General features: G+C 35.2%; 1 protein-coding gene across 3 annotated transcripts; it reads right to left on the bottom strand.

Moving 5' to 3' along the window:
• Window positions 1–832: 832 nt before the first annotated feature.
• On the bottom strand, window positions 833–15,657 carry LOC127874690 (galactosylgalactosylxylosylprotein 3-beta-glucuronosyltransferase 3-like). Of its 3 annotated transcripts, XM_052419198.1 has the most exons (8): window positions 15,495–15,546; window positions 14,852–15,055; window positions 10,289–10,440; window positions 8,667–9,097; window positions 7,909–8,028; window positions 5,957–6,043; window positions 5,137–5,343; window positions 833–2,515 (listed from the first exon to the last, which is right to left on the bottom strand). In XM_052419198.1, the coding sequence occupies exons 3-8, from the start codon at window positions 10,401–10,403 to the stop codon at window positions 2,414–2,416; spliced, it is 1,062 nt and encodes a 353-aa protein (XP_052275158.1). In that variant the 5' UTR covers window positions 10,404–10,440; window positions 14,852–15,055; window positions 15,495–15,546; the 3' UTR covers window positions 833–2,413. The 3 variants fall into 3 exon arrangements, with proteins under 3 accessions (XP_052275158.1, XP_052275156.1, XP_052275157.1); XM_052419196.1 differs by lacking the exon at window positions 14,852–15,055 and having other exon boundaries at window positions 15,536–15,657; XM_052419197.1 differs by lacking the exon at window positions 14,852–15,055 and having other exon boundaries at window positions 15,495–15,572.
• Window positions 15,658–20,443: the final 4,786 nt, after the last annotated feature.

The following is a 20,443-nucleotide window of genomic DNA, read 5'->3' as shown; positions in this document are numbered from 1 at the left end:
TGTTGCGGGGGATACCTTGGGCCTTTCAGGCCCTCTTGTTTATTTCGTTTTAATATCCGCTTTATATCTTGACTACTTGCAACAATTTGAGGAGTGTTGCAAGCTTTGATGAGTAGCGCTTTGTTCAACGATTGGATCCATTCATTAAAGACACAAATGTGACATTCTCCATCTCATCCAGCTGGTATGGACTGTCATGCATCAGTTGAGCCAACACAAACCTCACGACTGCAGCCATTTCACTAGAGAATTATTCAAAATCTGATCTGTTGGAGCTAAGATTGACTGATGTGATCAAGCGCTAAGTGCAGATCATTTATGTAGAATGTGTAACAGATCCGGACCCAATTCAGTGATTAAATGCTTCAGTAAGAGAACTGAAAGACGCAATGAAAAAGTGCTTAACCCTTTCCCATTACTAATCAAAGTGAAAATGACTATGCGCAAACAGCATAAAACCACAACGTCCTTACACTTAAATAAAAAGTTATTGCCCTTTGTTGTATTTAAAGAATTATATAAGATTTCAACACAAAACTTGCAGATTTCAATGAGTAGAATTACAATCCATAAAAACAATAACCCTACACATTGTTATTTTACAATTATTTGTGTCCTGTTCATCCATCTTTACCCATCAATACTTCTTTTTATGCCCCCGGATCGAATGATCGGGGGTATATTATTTATGGCCTGTCTGTCTGTCTGTCATTGTATGTGTCCCAAAACTTTAATCTTTGTCATAACTTTTGCAATATCATGATAGCTTACTATGTATCATTTTTAATATTTGTGACCGAGTATTAAATGACTAAATAAACAACAACTGGGATTCCTTTATATTTTTTATTTGTAACAATACATTCCCTAAATGTGGACTTATTAACATAATTGCACATGTAATAAGCTGATGGTTTGTCAAGTTGTCAATCTTGAATTAAAGACCACCCGCTATGCATTCCCATAAAGTCCCTTGAGTAGTCTTCATAGCAGGGTTTTACAGTAGTTTGTGTCACTATACATTTTTTTGTATCTTAACAATGTATGCAGACATAACAACAACAATATGACTATAATAGTATTGCCCTCTCAAAATAAATTTTGCTGGATATGAATAAGCATATGAAATCATGTATGCAAAAATCAAATGGGAAAGCCATTTGATGGCAATGGAGTTTAAGCTGTCAAAACAGAACCTGACAACAGATGGGCAAAAATGGACACATGCATCATTGAGCGTTAGTTTTAACCCATTTATGCCTAGTGGACTCTCCCATCCTTTTAAATTGGATCAATTTATTTCCAAAATTAGATTTTTTTTAGATATTCCAAATATATGACCCCTGGGGCTAAGCCACTTTTCACCCCAGGGGAACTTTTTGTTAAATTATATAATCTCTGGAATATGCTTTATGAAAAATATATGAATGCCACTGCCCTGCCCCTTTAAGACAAGATGTTTTTCTTATATAAGTCTATGTAAAACTGGTGAACATAGAGGGGGGGCCAGTTTTGAATTGAAAAGCAGAAATTGAACAAACTTGAAAGAGGACCTTTAGAGAATGCTACACACAAATTATTAAGATGCAACAAATCAAATATGCAAGCCTTAGGCCTTGCACTTTGAGATAAGATTTTTTAATGCTTCTCCATGCAAGTCTATGTAAACAGGTGATTCCAAGACGAGGCCAGTTTTGGCATAATTTAAGCAAAATTGGCAAAGGACCATCACAAAACGATGCTACATGCAAAAGATCACCATAGTCCTGTTGTGCTAAGTTGAGCTACAAAAGACAACAACTTCAGCACTTTTAACAGATACTAATATAAATGGCATATTCACAATGTAATACACATAAGGATCAGTACATGCATGTTTCAAGTTATATTAAAGTGTAGGAGAACTTCATTTGACAAGTTTGTGACAGATGACAGATGGATGTTCAGGGGAAGTCTAGTATAATCCCCCTGAAATTTATTGCTGGGGTATATTTATAGCACCAAGTTAGTTTTACGCATGCATTTTAATACAGAACAATAATAACATAATCTTGTGCAAGATCATGGCATCAGGAAAAAGATGTTTTTGGGAACTGCACGTAAAAACGTCATCCTTGTAATTATAAATGACAACATTAACGTAAAATCATTCACAAAGCAAGTTGCTCATGAATACACCACTTGTGTATGGCACTTGATAAAGCATCATTCCCTACCCAATGTTAAATGATGCATCCAATAAAGACCAGATCATCTGAGACAATGAGCACAATACAAAACTGGCACTATATTACAATACTTCACAGATCCTGTGTATTCCTCAATGCATATGCCCCACCTGTAATTATACATCTGTCAAGTAAACAACTTGTTATCATAAGTGCTTTATTTGTAAAGTTTGCTGATCTAGCGTCTATACTTCAATGTTGATGTCTGAGCTGGTGTTGTAATACGTCTTCATTTTCCCCTCATTCTTCAAGGAAGATTTCTCAGTCCGTGTGTGCCACACCAGTACCTGAAGCAGAGGCACAAGGCATCCAGTTTGGAAATAGATTAATAGCAAACTTGTTTTTTCATGTGATAATTTCCTATATTATCAGTTTAAATTGAAATAATATACCTATACTAGATTTGTAAAGGATGGGTCTTCTATCATTGCTGCCCCCCTTGCTCATGTCATTAACTTGTCACTTATACAAGGGGTCGTCCCTGATGATCTTAAGTCTGCAAGAGTTGTCCCTCTTTTTAAGAAGAATGATAAGCTTTGTGTTGGTAATTACAGACCTGTCTCTATTTTAAATATCATTTCAAAGATACTTGAACGTGTTGTGTATGACCAAGTTGAAAAGTATTTCCAAGATCAAGACTTATTGTATAAATATCAGTCTGGGTTTAGGAGGGGTTATTCCACCGACACATGTCTTATTCACTTAACTGACTTCATTAGAGGTGAAAATGATAAAGGTAATGTTGTAGGCATGGTTCTTTTAGACTTACAGAAGGCTTTTGATACCGTGGACCACTCGATACTTTTAATGAAACTCCGTGCTTCTGGTCTAGGAGATGATATAACAATGTGGTTACAGTCATATTTGTCTGACAGGAAACAGCTTGTTGATGTGTCTGGCACCTTTTCGTCGTCAGAAAACATTTCCTGTGGTGTCCCACAGGGCTCCATTCTTGGTCCCTTGTTATTTTTAATCTACGTAAATGATATGTCAGCTGTTGTTAAACATAAATTACTCTTGTATGCTGATGATTCTGCCATTTTAGTTTCGGATAAAAGTATATCTACGGTTGAGAAGATGCTTAGTGATGATCTAAAGCAAGTCAGTGAATGGTTAATTGACAACAAACTGTCATTGCACCTAGGTAAGACCGAATCAATTCTGTTTGGTTCACGGCAGAAACTCAGGTCACAATCCTCTCTAAATATTTCATGTGATGGAACACCCATTTCATCTACATCATCAGTCAAGTATTTAGGGGTTACAATTGATCAAAATTTGTCTTTTACTTCTATGGCAGAGTCAGTCATCAAGAAGGCCAATGCAAGGTTAAAGTTTTTATATCGAAAAAAGGAATTTTTATCCACAGATACTAGAAGGCTTCTAGTCATGTCTTTAATTCAGTGCCACTTTGACTTCAGTTGCTCTGTTTGGTACACTGGTTTAACTCAAATGTTAAAAAACAAGTTACAGGTCACCCAAAATAAACTTATCAGGTTCATATTAAATTTACATCCTAGGTCTCACATTGGTAAAGAACATTTTACTAGACTTAACTGGTTGCCTATTGAAAGTCGAGTAAACCAGATCACTCTTTGTCATGTTTTTAAAATAAGCTCTAAGTTGGCTCCGCTATATATGGAAGATAATTTTACTCCAGTCAGTAATATTCACAATAAGAATACTAGGTTCAGAGTTAGAACACAGTCAGACTCTCCTAATACTGATCTAAACATGCATGATTGCAACAGGTTTGCCATTCCAAGGGTCAAGGGTTCTGGCAAAAAGTCATTTGCTTTCAATGGGTGTACTCTCTGGAACTCTCTTCCTCAGCATATCAGAGATGCCAAAAGTATTCCATCTTTTAAACACAGTGTTAGGGAGCATTTTTTAAGCCAGATAGATTTTTAAGGTGCATCTTTTTAAGATTTCTTAATGTTGATTTAACTTGAATGTCAATATAGATAGATTTATTGTGTCTTATCTAGTTGCTGTATGATTATTTTTTTAGCTTGGAAAAAAAATTATATGTTAATTTTTATACACTTAAATTGTGATAACTTCTTAATAATTGTCTAGTCTAGAACTTATCAGAATATATTCTATGCATTTAGGTTAGTGTAACTTAAATATGTCACATGTCTTTCATTATTATTCACTGTGATATTACTATATACTGTGATATAAAACGTTGTCTCCTATGTCATACAATATTATAACTAAAGGACCACAATGGAAATAAGGGTTTAATTGCAAACCCTTTATTGTGCAATCCTTAACGTATAATGTTGATTGACATGGCTTTGTTTATACATGCAGGTTGTTTTTTATTACTTATTGTGTGTATATAACATGCTGCCATGTAAATCTATGCATTTTATGTTGAAATAAATCTATCTATACCAGTATATGAATGTTTGCACTGTACAAAATATGTTATTGTCTCCCTTTCCACTGATTCTGTAACGGAGTTTTTATAAAAAATATTTACCCCCTAAAGTGTTGCCTGGTTACACTTACAAAAAAATTCAAGCACAGTGAGCATTTACCTTATTTTAATGTGCAAATATTACACCATTAAGCATAAACAGATTTTTTTTAAATGTAACAGGCAGACATATACATGTAACAAACATTAAAATCTATATTTAGAAAAAACAACAACACTGTAGTATGAGTGAAAATATGATATACTGTGTATTCATTTATTTCTGTTGACATGAATTTTGTGGATTCATGAAATGAATAATATTTGTTTGATTTGGTCTTATATTCAAGGATTTTTATAAGGTCTTGAACATTTGATTTAATGGTTTGGAAAACACACACAAAAACGCATTAATGTCAAACGAATAACATATATGCTTATCTATTATGTTATCAGATTCTGTTATCAAACAATACTGACCTTGGTGCAATCTTCAGCTCTAGGTTCAAGGTCACTCCATTCAACTCCTAACTGAGTCAGCAAGTCAGACTCGAGGTTACCGCGCCCAGCTGTCATTCGGAACTCCGCGCGTGGATGCTCTAACAGAAGACGGGCATTGATTGCAAATCCCGCCATATCCATAGCAAACTTCCTCTCTGGCTTCCAATAAGTGTGCCATCCTACAACCTACCAACATGGATATGATAAATTATAAATGGGCTGAGCTCTGTGAAAAGGGAGTTTACTAAATGTGTGTAAAATGTCTCCCAGATTAGCTTGCGCAGTTTGCACAGGCTCCACAGGCTAATCAGAGACGACACTTTCTGATTTTATGATATTTTTTGTTTCAAGAAAGTCTCTTCTTAGCAAAAATCAAGTTTAGGCGAAAAGTGTCGTCTGCCTGTGTCAGACTGCACAGGCTACTCTGGGACGACACTTTTCGCACATTCATTAAACCCCCTTTTCACAGAGCACTGCTCATATACTATGTAGGAATTTCTAATGGATTGGAACAACTTTGTGTATACCGTACATTTCTGTGGTGTAGTCTTATTTTCAATTACACATTTTCATGTTAAATTACTTATTATCAATATTATATTATTAACAATATGGTAATAATTTATAATGCCTGATTTTCCACTTATAAAAGCTATAACAGAGACTTTATAATATTGAAAGGAGGACAACAAAATATGTGTTACTGTTGTTCAAACAATAATTTCGAAAAAAAAGAAAATTCAAATATAAATGAAGCGAATTGTTAAAGAAATGGGACATAACTTCTCTATATAAATACCTTTTTGTTCCTGAGTTTTGGGGACTCATATTTCAGGTCGCCCACCAGACCCACAGGCCAAACAGAAACCCTCTGTGTGTAGCGCATCTGGATACAATGAGAACAGTGGTTAACTCTTTACCACTTAGATACGTATTTTGAAGCATTTGTAGTTTCTTAGAAAGTTAACTTTAATTTAAGACCTTTCTTACTAGGTTCAAGTTTTTAAGACCTCATCTCCAAACCTTAGATAGAATAAAACCTGAACAGACTGCTACTAACTTGCAGGCTGTTCTGGTTTTATGCTGTTTGCAAATAGCAATTTTCACACTGCTTCTAAGTGGGAATGCGTTAAAGGCAATGCCAACAGTCTGTCCATAATTGGGTGATTGTGAGTAATAGAAATATGTCACTGACTTTATAGCTAGATCCAAAGCTCTTTAAACAAGAGCTGTCTCCATAGGATGACATGCCCACGATAAATGCTTTGATAGAAGTTAATTCAAGGTCAAAGGCGTCAACATTTGTGTGCGTATGGAAAGGCCTTGTCCATATACACATGCATACCAAATATGAATGTTACATCTGAAGCGACATACAAGTTTGAGCATTTTACGGAAACTAAACGCAAAGTGTGACGGACAGACAGACGGAGGGACAGTGCGATCACTAAATGCCCTCCTTCGGGGGCATAAAAAACAGAACAAGACACTGATATAAATGTCAATAAATGGGTAAGCCCCCTAAGCCTTGACAGTATCAATTCATGAACCAATTAAAATAAGTTTAACCCTTTCCCACTCAGATGAAAAGTGAAAATGGCTAAGTGCAAACAGCATAAAACCAGAACAGCATGCAAGTAACTCGCAGTCTGTTCAGGTTTTATGCTATTTTCTGCTCATCAGTATCTAAGGGTTGAAAATAAAACCTTTAAAATTTGAATCTAGTAAGAAAGGTGTTTGAATAAAATTAACATTCTAAGGGACTACAAACACTTCAAAATACATATCTAAGTGGTAACGGGTTAAGTCCAAAATAAGGTCAGTGTCATACTCAGGTGATTTGAGCGTGACAAGTGTTGAAAGAAAGTATCCAAGCTTTTTAGTATGTTGTATTGATGTTTATAGAACCGATATTTAGGTTAACCAACAATTTTAACATTCTGAATTAGTGGAAGTCCTTCGAAATTTATTACAAGTCGAAAAAGAGGCGAATGTCAAGGTAACAATATGTTAAGGTGAAGAGGCTTGTTGAAAGTTTTCATAGGTAACATCCATGCAAGTATCAAAGCTTTGTAGAAAACATTATTGATGCTAGACAAAACAGGTAAAAGGCCAGTTGTTCAATGCGTCTCTTCAGAAGTAAATTCTGGAGACATAAAAATAACAAGACTATTGCCAAGCAATATATGTCCCCAACCGGCTGCACCAGTCAGATTTTTGTTGTTGTTACCATAGCAACCAGAATTTTTGACATAGGAAGAAAATGAAATTACTTGCATAATGTCCATATTGAAATCTATACATATTTCAAGTTTCATGAAAAAAATATTAAGAACTTTTAAAGTTATCGCAGGATCCAGAAAAGTGTGCCGGATCCACCATTTTCAGCAGTATTTCTAGTCTATTTGGTGAAACCGGAAGGGGACAATTATGTGCTCTTTTGCATATTGAGTTGTTCTGGACTACCGTATAATATAGACTGTTACTTGTGAATTAAAGTAGATTGAATACAGCCTAGAATACATAAGCACAAGCAAGACTCAACTCTAGACTAGTGATACCATCAAAAACAATGGCAGGCCTATTTGGGTCATGTTTTCATCATTACACAGCTGTCAAAGCAATATTCTTGAAACACAGAACAACATTTTACAACTACCCCAATGTCTTTATGGAAACAGTACATTCCTACACAGTTGGCAGTATAATTTATCAAATTTGCCACCAAATTACAAAATGTTGTTGTTTCACCTCTTCAAAAATCCTGAGATCATAGGTATTGTCATCGTCTGCAAAGTACACAACACCGGTAACACCAGTCTGGTTCCTAAGCCACTGCAGGCCTTTGTTTCTTTGTAGAACTCCCCTCGGCTGTAAGTATAGAAAAACACCCATACATTTCCAATTCTGGTGGATTCCGATAAATGTAAGTGGAATTTGGTAAAATGGCCGATTCATGTATGTTGTGTTACTGATTCAGTACCAGTACCTACTATTAAGTAGTTTTTAGTGGGCACTAAAATAAATCTAAGACTAATAATTATTCAGAGATAACCTGAGTCTGAACAAGAACAAGTAAAGGATTTGAGGCATGTCATTCCAAGATTGATACATAGTGTAAACATGTGGCCTGATTGCATATAAGACACTGCACATTGGATATTATTACACTAAGACACTAAGGCTTTCATCAAAACAGTCCTGTACTTTTGAAAAAAAAGAACATAAACATAACATACAATTTGGCTTGTCATCTTTTTAAATAAAACTTACATTTCATTCAAACAAAAGATGCTAAAATATTACTGATTAAAGATAATTTTTCTATCAGGGCTAAACTTAATACTAATGAATGTTTTTTATTTATTAATTCATGAAATTGTTATCAACAGCTTTATTCTTTGTTATGTTTGGATTAATGATATACACATGTAAAGCTTTGCCCAAATCAATTAAACTTTTCCTCATATTGTCAAACGCTTCTGTTAATCACAAAAAGCAAAAATTACCTTGAGCCAGTTTGGATCCTTCTCTTTTAGTTTATAGTTGTCAGGCGTTGCGACAAACAGGTGTGTGTATGGCAGTTTACAATTTGCAAGGAAGTTTGTCACAAGATCAGATTTTCGAGACAAATCCTCAACAATAATCCAGTGGATATTCGGCACTAATCGCAAAGTATATGACAGTCTCGTTAAATCTGCCTTCTGTTCAAGTCTACCATGTGTAGGAGTGATGAGATATATAACTGGAATGTCTTTGTTGTTATTAATAACAAGTGAATTGAGCTTTTTCTCTGCTCTTGTCAAGTCCAGCTTAGTGTCATCGTTTAGTCTCTTGAGAACATCGATTTCAAGTCTTTGTGTGTCTGTCTTCTGTTGTAAGAGTTGCACTTTTTTCTTCTCAAGCTCCAAGTAATCGGAGTTATCCTCACACCACGTTCCTAAAATGCAGTAACAAGATGAAACCAAAAGCTCCCTTAAGTAAGAATAAATGTTGCTATTACAATAGATTTATTACATTTTATCAACAATTGCTTTAAAATGCTTGCCCTGAACATACTGCATTGGACTGTTATAAATGCTAAAGTTACAAGAAAGTTACTAAAGACACCCATTAGTAACAATAAATATTGCTATGAAGACAGTTTTATATACCGGTACTGAACATTGAGAAAAAAACTCATCAGAGAAATGTTCAATAAGATTGCAGTAAGTTCACATTTGTAATATCGTAACCACTGCATGCCTGGTATATAAAGCTAAATCATAAAATGATCAGTCAACTTCCTTATAACTTGAGTGAAATTTAAAGTCTACTACCCAAAGTTCAGTGCAAGCAATAAAAACATCTGTCTTCATTGCAACATTTATTGTTACTATAAATACACGGTCAGTGTGTCTGAACATCTTTCCTGCAATACAGAATAGGCTACTAACAATTGCCAGTTTGTTATAAATAACACAATTTTAAATCGGACAGTATCGTGGTTTGATGTTCCATTTACAAGACGCAATGAGATATTTAAAGACCTGCATCATGCAAAAATAGGTATTCTGAAATATGCTGCCAGCATGGCTCCTGTCCAGGCTGCGCAACTACATAGTCTTGTCTTGATATGGATACTGAGGATACTAAGGAGATACCACATGACCAGACTGCGAAAGTACGCTGGCCGCATATGCAATAAGACCAATATTTCCCATAACGCGAGTGTAACAGTGTTATCTGAATGTGTGGACAGAAAACTGCGTCATAATCAAATATCAACATACCATATATTTTTATTAAGAAGAAATAAATTCATTATAAGTCATGTGAAGACACGAATGATGTGATCTCACGTAGTAATATTTGTAACTATTAACACTATAATGTAGTTTAATATTATATGTGTACAAACAAACATAACAAACATTTCATGAGGTGGATATGCGCCTATTAAGTGAAAAAAAAGAACATAACAATAATTAAACCTATGTTTTTCATGTAATAACTTATAAAAGGTAAATGTTCTACCTTTATTTCAATGTCAGAATATATGCCAAATATTTTTTTTTAAAGATATCTCTTGTTTACATTAAACTTTTATAATCTCACAAAACCTCGATTATTACAAAGATAATTACATTACCAAAGTTAACAAAAATCCAGAACAGTGCCAGACCAGTGCCTGCAAAGTAGATGTAGATAAGTCTTTGTCTGATCATCATCAGTTGCTCATGGCAACAGCATTGATTGCCCTGCATAAACCATCTGCATTATGCCAACAATCTGCCATCAAATCTGAAAAAAAATAAAAGAATAATATAAAGCAATCTTGTCAAAAAAGTGTCATTGAGCTTCAGATAAGAAATGGATCCAGCTATTTTTAGTTTGCTCTATTGGGAAAAGTACCTCTACTGTACCATTGGGAAAAATAAGTGGGAAAAATCCTGAAATTGGGAAAATTTGCATTGTGAAATCTTCAGATTGGGATTGTTTTTTTTAATTGCTTGGTAATTATTGCACAAACCAATTAAAATATCTCCACGCCTTTTGGATGGAAATGTTCAGTTTAAGTGCTCATTTTATTTATTCACTTGCAGAAAATGCACTTTTGAAATGACATTTACGCAATTTTCCTTCCTTTTGTGAATGTTTCTAATGGCAATGGGGAATTTTGTAGGTATTCCTCAACAGAAAAAGTTCCTTTTACGGGTACTTTATAAAGTAGGAAAAATCCCGCTGATCTAACTAATGTAAGCAATTAGAATTTCATCAAATCCTTGGGTGCTGAAATCTTTTTTGAGATATTGATAATTGTGAAGAAAGTTATCAATATGCTTTGATTGTTGATATTAAAACACTTCATGTTCGTTTTTTTAAGTTTATATATCAGTTCTAGTAAGTATATTGGGCTAAAATAGATACACAAGTAGCTTATTTGTACCAAATTTTAAGATGGAACTCATGACAATATTGCTGGCAGATCTAGTGCAAAGAGGCAGGCAATGGCACACAGACGCTCCTAAACTAACATATATCCGTACTTAAATAATATCACAACCTCGTAAAATCTCACAACATATGCTATACAATTTTTTTACTTAAATATTGATTTCATTTTAAAACTGCAGAGCATATTGTTCATAATGTCCATTTTTTCTAGTTCCTTCCAGTCATCACTTAATAATATTCTAGTGTGTATGTTAAAAAGATAAATGGATTTACAACAATTGTTGTTAATAGATGCTAAGTGCACTCATCAATAAAATCCGCAATAATGTGTCATAGTAGTTATTTAGTAATTAATTAGATTACAGCCATTTGGTACATGTAGGTATAATGATTGGCTTGTGAATGATAACCAAAAATTGTTGTCATTTCTTTTTTAACAGGAAAACAGTTTTTGTTGAACACTAAACTTTAATTCAACCAATCATTACTTGACTATTATGGAATGCTTTTTTTGTAAAACAGACAAAAATATGCAAAATTAAAACAACTTTCATGATGTGGTGTGCTTGCATAACAGGGGTTTTCAACCTTATATAACAGGGGCCTATTAAAGGCCCATTCCCAATTGAAAATTTCTTTAAAAGCATGCAGTTTTCCCCAAAATCCTAACTTACACCAGCTTTTTAATTTCCCAAAGCAGTAATTTAAGCGAGAATTATTCCCAAAATGAGCAATTTCTTCCCAAAATCCATAGGCTAGGGCCTCTTCCCAATGAAGCGAGGAAAACCCCTGCATAACAATGATATAAATCCAAGTTTCAAACAAGTAAACCGTTCATGAAAATGTATAAGTTTTGCAATGGATAATGCTGAGTATTCCGAATATGAAAATATTTATTGACTATCTCAAGTCTCCTTTGCAAGCTACCGTTATTACTCTATGTTTTCGGACACCCCTTTTTTAGCAAAAATATTTATTGTTCGTGTCAGACTCTTAATTTTCGGACACACTAGTTTTCATCCATAATTAATGTCTTATGTTAATGTTAGTTTTCGATATCTAATGACACTTTGATCATGGGGTTTTACAACCAGATTAACATCATAAAACATGGCACGTGCATGCTTGAGGGCAACAGACCATTACATTTGCGTTATTGGGTAAATAACCTTGTAAACTGGTATTAAACAATGGTTTCGCCCGATAGCATAGCGTTTTAACAATTACCAGGGGTAGTGCCAATTTACAGTTCAATTATCTACCGCAATGGTACTACCCCTTCTCAGAAACATAACTGTGACAAATACTGAACGCTTCAAAATGTGATGCACCCTATTGCAAGTTTTACGAATAATGGAAGGTGTTAGACAACAACTATCGGAAATGAACAAACAAATAATTCATAGTTTGCTTAATTTATTGCGTTTATTACAGGTTCATACTAGCGAGTATGGGAACATCACATGCTCATTTTTGAACTCGTTGGTCAAAGAACAACCTTGTAGTAAGTTTCTGTCAAATAAATTAAGCATTAAAAATTATTTAAAATGCAGTGCAAACATATATAACTAATTTATACTATACTGCATGGTATTTTACAAGCGCGTGCTATTACTGGTAGTCGTTAATACAATTTACGCTATTTTCGGACACTTCAATTTTCGACTCTAAGTTTTCGGACACCTGTATTTTGTGAATATTTTTCGTATCTAAGTTTTCGGACACGAAAAAAAATAAAATTAAGTGTCCGAAAACATAGAGTAATTATGTTAGATCTCGTGTCTTATCAACCAATGTTGATACATCATTTATCTCCAGAACCTTAGTAAAATAGATTGATTCATCAATTAAAAATGACCGCTTTCACTTTGATGTTTTTTTAATAAAGTTTTAGGTTTGAGCATTTCTCCACAAAAGAAGGGTTGCACGATTTACCCAATACACCCCCAAAGACACGCAAAATACCCAATATACGCTCAAAATACCCTAACCTAACTCTAACCCTAACCTGCCAAAATTATTAGTATTTGTTTTTTTTTAGCCTATTTGGAGGAGTATTTCGGTAAATCGTGCTGCCCCAAAAGACACGCAAATTGATGTCTATGTTTACCGGTATTGTGAATGTTAGTTGTTACGCTGTTTTAGGTTGATTGATTTCAATTTTATAGACAAACTTGAGACTTATGTAGTAAAAAGTAAGGTCACTTCCAACAGCCTTGCTGTTGGGCTAGCTCTTTAGCGACGTGGTTAAAGTGTCTGACTACCACTCTGGAGGTCGTGGGTTCAATCCCCAGCCTGAGCTCAGTATTTTCCGTTGGACATTCATGGCGATTAAATGTAACCCAGCTAGAAAAATCCCCGACCATACTGGAGATCCAACCCGGGACCTCCCGGTTCCAAATCAGGCAGACACTCTACCGCGTCACTATAAAAGCTAGCTCAACAGCAAGGCTGTTGGAAGTGACCTTATTTCAATACACTCCTCCCTCTTTTAATGTTTCAAGGCCCAGATACGCCCGCTACAGCATGTCTTGCATCCGCATGGCCCTCCCAGAAACCATTAAACAGCTCAGACCCATTCCCGGCAATTTCCGCCATTCACAGTTCTTTTTTTGCCTCGTCGCCATTAATGTGAAAATACTGAGCTCAAGCCGGGGATTGAACCTACCACCTCCAGAGTGGTAGTCAGACAATTTAACCACGTCGCTAAAGAGCTAGCCCAACAGCAAGGCTGTTGGAAGTGACCTTACTTTTTACTACGCTCCTCCCCTTTTGAATGATTCAAGGCCCAGACACGCCCGCTACAGCATGTCTTGCTACCGCATGGCCCTACCAGAAACCATTTAACAGCTCAGACCGACTACCGCATTCACAGTACTTTTTTTTGCCTTGTCGCCATTAATGTAAAAATACTGAGCTCAGGCCGGGGATTGAACCCACAACCTCCAGAGTGGTAGTCAGACACTTTTACCACGTCGCTAAAGAGCTAGCCCAACAGCAAGGCTGTTGGAAGGGACCTTATTTCACTACACTGTAACTCCAATATAACGCGGATGACGGGGTCCAAGCCACGCCACAGCGTTAAAAACGGACAGGGTTATAAGTTTTGAGCTTATTTATTTATATTGTCATGCTGTGTTGTCATCCGCAAATACATGCATATAAATCGAATCGAACGATAACAGTATATATACCGCTTTTCTAATGTGCACATTTGTCCGATAATCCAATATAATTACAACATCACTTACGAAAAAATAATGTTAAACATTTATTACAAGAAATATGTTTAAGAATTTCGTAAACAAATTCATATGCCTACGCAATTTTTCAGAAAAATAGTACAGTGCATTATGGGACACAGCTTTCATTGGACGAGCGAATTTAAATTTAGATTTAATGCAATACGATACATGTACAAAGTAATGTTTTATTGCGTCATACGCAGCATGTAAAAAACGTGCTTTCCGTTCTGATAACGGGCAAAAATTTAAGTGAATCTCTATTAACAATTACACTGCGTTAGCATGTAAATAAATCGTCAGGATTTTTTAATTTACTTTTCGTATACGTACTGAAACATTAAACATACACAAAGATCTTTTTATGTATCAAGCTTGTATAGCATATAATAAACGATAACACACTTACACAGCCATAGTTTATACAATGAAATACAATACACGATAAATATAAAACATAAACAGGTAATCGTTTTAAATAACTTTAATTTGATAATTATTACGCTTGCACTTACCTTATTGAAATTAGCGCACCGAACCGCTCTGATAGGGAATACATGTAATAAACATGGACTCGCGAGTTTTCACACCTTTATTGACATTACACAACAGATTAACACCAATTAGCTGTCGAGTGTCGTTTAACCTCTAATCGATTAAAATCAGTTAAACGAACGGATAAAGCAATCAAGTTGTGATCGCCGGCTTCTTTAAATTTTCTGAAAATACAAGTAGTTGCATAACATGGATTTGAATCAGAAATGGAAGGTTGGAGAAAAAACGGGATCCAAGCACCCCCGCGTTATATTGGACACAGCGTTATAACAGACCGCACTATATTGGAGTAACAGTGTACACTTATTATTTTTACATTGAATTTGGTCTAATCAGAAAGAACTCTGAGGTGTAAGTAAGTACCCATTAATGGCATTAAACCTCAGAGCATTGTAAAAATCAAATACCCATTAGTAAATGTAAATAGATACCCATTAAAATAATGGTATAAAACCTCAGCATGCTCAGAGCATTCTATACGAACTAAAGTTACGCCTGGATAGATGTGTCTTTATCTTTATTGGGATGGACAGTGAACAAAATGTGCAAAATAAACCAAAATAAAGTGACGCATTTTTCATTCGGAAACAATGGTTTGCTCACAATTATTTTTCAAGGAACATCTTGTTTTAAATATCACCTACCCGGACACTTTATTCGAGGAGTATTTTCCGAGTTCACGCAATCGTCTACTCTGTAAAGTCACTAGGCGCTTTGCGGTGAGTCAATTCGTGGAGATGAACATGCAATATGTATTTGCAACTGTAGTTCGCGCGCAGATATTTGACAGGTTCCAAGCGTTGCTTTTATGAAAGCACAGTCGTCAGAAAAAAACAACGTATCTGAACCCGATATTAGTTGCCTTCCTTTTATTTAAAGTTTTAATTAATTATTGATTAAATCCTGTTTTTTTACTATAGTAATAATGAGAATGATTAATAACTATCGGATATATCAAGAAATGCATCAGAATACGCTACTGGATCTATGAGGGCGGATAATACAATATTTACAAAAAATATATTCAAAGCACCGGCGGCGTATATTTTTATATATTATTTATATATTGTAATATTATGACTTTCCGAAAATCAATGACTTTCGAATGGAAACGGGAGGTACATTCAAACCTGGATAAGTCTCGGGCCCGTATAAAACGCGGATTTAAGCGCAGACCATTCTACCTTTGTTTAAGATGGTCATATTATAACTGTGTATCAAATATAAAACCAAACATAACTAGCATTCCATATAAAGAGAGGCTAACATGTATGCTGACTGATAAGAGACTTATTTATAAATCTGCATTGTTCATCCAAGATTGCTATATGAAACGATCGGAAGCATTATATGTATCCGACTTAAATTAAAACAAATCAATATGTAAAGTATATTACCTATGTAAATAATATTAGTTATTTCTACATGAACTTGCAATACTATGATTGTTAGTCCACTTTTTAATTATTAACAAAAGTTATTCATCTACACTATCCATGTTTATACTCTAAACAATTTAACTCTTTTTATTTTCGTGATCTGTACTGCACTATTTTGATGTAATTTTATGACTACACCGATAACATGTCAACTCAGTGACTCGTAAGCCATTTATATGGCTGGGTACAACAATGTTTTTGTTTATTATAATATTGATCGTATTATTGCTGTAAATATCAATGATTATTTATGTACTATGCGTCACTTTAATAAAATATACACTACTACTCAGTGTAGGCAACCGCTGTTTTATTGGGTTCTAGGAGAAGTGCCCCCCCGGAGAACTGCCCCCCCAAAGATTTTTCACTGGGCGGAGAACTGCCCCCTCACTGTTTTTGTATAGGGCGGAGAACTGCCCCCCTGCTGATTAATAAGGGGCGGAGAACTGCCCCCCTGTCAGAATTAATGACCCGGAGAAGTGCCCCCTAATTAAAGAAATAGCGGTGATATATAAAGCGAGTATTATAATGACAATAACGCCAGTAACTTTCTTGCTATTATGTATGGAAATTGAGTGAAATTTCAAAAGTAATATAAAGTTGTACAAGTAATAAAAGTTATAAAACGGCATAAAATACCTACCTCGGCATGGACGTCGTCACGTCGCCAACTTGATAATCACGTGATTTTCGTCAATGTGAACAAAGAAAAACAAATAACTTTTTGCTAATAAAAAGTTTTCGCGGCTGAATTATTTGATATTTTCCCCGTAATAAAAACAAACAATTAGCATGCAATTTAATCCATCCTTATGCCAGCTGAAAACAATAATTTATTTGTTTGTTTTCGCCAATTACGGATTTGGACGGTTCAATATAATAAACCCGTATGCGGCTTTATTCAGAGCTAACAAGTTCTTAACAATTAAGGTCGGTCCGGTCTACCAATTAAAAGATTAAAAGATCGCGGTACTTATCGTTAACGGTAACAAGTTCTCTGCCTGCCTTATTAGCTGCTAATTAAAGCAACTGTTACCGATTTTGTTTGTTTGGCATGTCGACATGATCTGCTCAAAATGCAAACTGCGGACGACTCGACGGTCTGGCGATGCTACCGACGGATAAGGTGCTAGAACTTTTTTCTTCAAGTCAGCTAAATTATTGCCTTTGCCTTGCCTATTAATTTACTTTTTTATATGTCAATTAACGTTTTTTCCATGGGTCAATACTATCTTTATAATGTAAATTAATTCCGATGTAACTTTTCCTCCATAAGTACCGAGTTGCACGTCTATATTTAGTTGCAACACATTGCCAGTATTAACACGCACGCGTTTCCTGTGTGGATCTCGACTATGTTTCGCGCTCTTATTAAAACACGACATTTACAAGGCATTCATGTATAGTGAGTGGTGCAGATGCGTACCAAGGGCCTTAAACAGTATTATCACATGCCTCTAGACAATTTGTGTTATTCAGTTCGATAAATGGTAATATACTTGTACTGAAATTAAATTGTTACCGGATAAAATGTGTACGGCGATAACGTAAAATTACCCGTAAGTATTGTTTTCACTACGTAACTAATAACTAATATGACACCGGGGGGCAGTTCTCCGCCCCTACAGATTTGATGGGGGGGCAGATATCCGCCTACTAAATTCTGACAGAGGGGCAGTTCTCCGCCCCTACCGATTTGATGGGGGGGCACCTCTCCGCCACCTTTAAAATCAGGGGGCAGTTCTCCGGGGGGCAGTTCTCCGGGGGGGCACTTCTCCGGATACCGTTTTATTGGGGGGGGGGGGGGCGGGGGCGGATGGTTCAAATCAAAGACCTATAGATATCTATGTATAGGTCTTTGTTCAAATCAAGAAGTGCTAATCGAGCTATTTCACATAAAAAATAAATAAATTCTGTTGCTGATAGAATTATGGAAAAGAAATTATTTTAAAGAAGTTTGCATTGTTTATATTTTGATTATATTTGTTGAGTAACACAGACGTTTACATTACATGCAAATGAATTAATAATTTATTAAATTTGTGATGTGAGGCCTTCGTGTCTATTACTACACGAATATATCTACGTACATAAGTTACATAAGCCTTCAGACAAATTTAGTGAAGTTGAAATCCCGGTAACTGGCGTCCTTCGAACGTCTACAAATGTCAAATATTGAGAAGTTAGTCAACAGGTGTCACATTCATTACATTTGTATATTAAGTTGACAGATTTCGCACCTTTTTTGAACGCGCTTTACCAAGATAAAGGATAATCGGACAGACACTGTTACAGACCCCTGGTTTAACATGTATAACACTCCTTTCAAACGGCCTTTTGTTTATTCTTAATCTTCTCATATCTTTCTTCAGTTCTAACAAGTAAGCATGGCAAAATAAAACTTAGTTACATGTCAAAAATGAATGCCGGAAAAAACCCTCCCGGATAAAAACCCTCCCGTCAGTTTTATAGGGGCCGGACGAAAACCCTCCCATGAATGAACGGGGACGGACAAAAACCCTCCCATAAAAAAAACGGGGGAGGACAAAAACCCTCCCATTTTTATCCGGGAGGGGTTTCGTCCGTATTCCGTCAAAAATATGATGGCTTAATTTTTTCCTAGGACGAGAATTAATTTATGGACGATAACACACAACAAGGTACAATCCAATTCTTTAATGAGTTCGACACCTATAATGCTTTTATATTTCATAATTTAATATAAATAATGACCACCCTCGCGAAACCTTGACCTAATCTGCTTTCCTTCTATATCTATATTGGCTGCCCTAAAAGCTGCGTTTTCCCAATATATATATATATATATATATATATTGGCTGCGCTGTCAGCTGCCTTCCTACTTACGCATTTAATTTAAAGTAGAATTAAAATTATTTAAATAATTTGAAAGCAATTAAATGTGTATTTCATTCATAAAATATATTTAAATACAACTTAATATTCTTTACATGTCAACATTTGTGTGCAATAAACCTCTCGGTATCAAGATTAACTTCAACTTGTTTGATTTTCCGTTTTAAAATATATTAGGTTCAACGTTTTAAAATTGTATGAACCTTAAACACTTAAAATGTTAATTAAAACCTTCGAATTATTGATACAGTCATTCTCGAATTTCACACGTTTTTGCCTTCTATTTCTATATTGGCTGCATATTCCTTCTATTTCTACATTATCTGGCTTTTCCAACGATATCTATACTGTCTGCAACGATATCTATATTTTCTGCATTTTATGGCCCGATAACGCAGTCTGCAATTTGCAGTCTGCGCTAAAATCCGCGTTTTATACACGCCCATAAGTCTCGTTTGTTTTAATATTATTATATCTAATTTACTGTCTGATTACCTGATTGTATTGTATACATTCGACATAAATATTTGAATATGTACATGTGTATATTTAAACAAAAATCACAGCAGGAATCGTTGTTTTGACTCAAGACAATGTGTGTGTTTATTTTATAGTTTATGCGGTCCTTCTGAACCTGAGGCTGCATAATGTGAGGGCCCAGAGTATGTCGAAGCACCTGTTTCTCATAAAAACATTAATTGCAATTGTTCGGAAATTAAACTAAAACGTACCCGGCAAATTTAAATTGTACCCTAGTATTATTCCCGCCCAAAGTCCGATGTCGTTAAACGCGCAACGGAACACAAAACAAAATTTTCTTTGAACAAAATCTGCCTCAATATGCTTTTAAGAGTATGAGTTTTTATAATATAGAGGCCATGTTACAAAATATTGACATAAATATGGGCATTATTAATTTGAAAAAAAAGCCGAACACTACCAATTTAGCGTACCTTGTACGAGTAAGTATATATTCGGTACCCGGGTGTACATTTAAGTAAACTTAAGTGTGTGTGTGTGTGTGTAATTCAGAGTTTATTTACAGGTCATCGCTGAGTCTTTACGACTACATTATGCACAGTTCATGTACCGTGACCTTTCAGGTCAAACTATTAAAATATTGAGCCAAAGTAAGTCAAATTTACCCCGGCTGCCCGATGGCCTATGAGACTTTATTGTGCACTGAAAGACAATTTAACGACAATTCATGTCTGGTTGGTCAAAAGGACAATGCTACT

The sequence above is a fragment of the Dreissena polymorpha genome, chromosome 3 (genome assembly GCF_020536995.1).
Source record: "Dreissena polymorpha isolate Duluth1 chromosome 3, UMN_Dpol_1.0, whole genome shotgun sequence".
Lineage (NCBI taxonomy): Eukaryota > Metazoa > Mollusca > Bivalvia > Myida > Dreissenidae > Dreissena > Dreissena polymorpha.
This window is presented reverse-complemented; position numbering and strand designations above follow the sequence as displayed.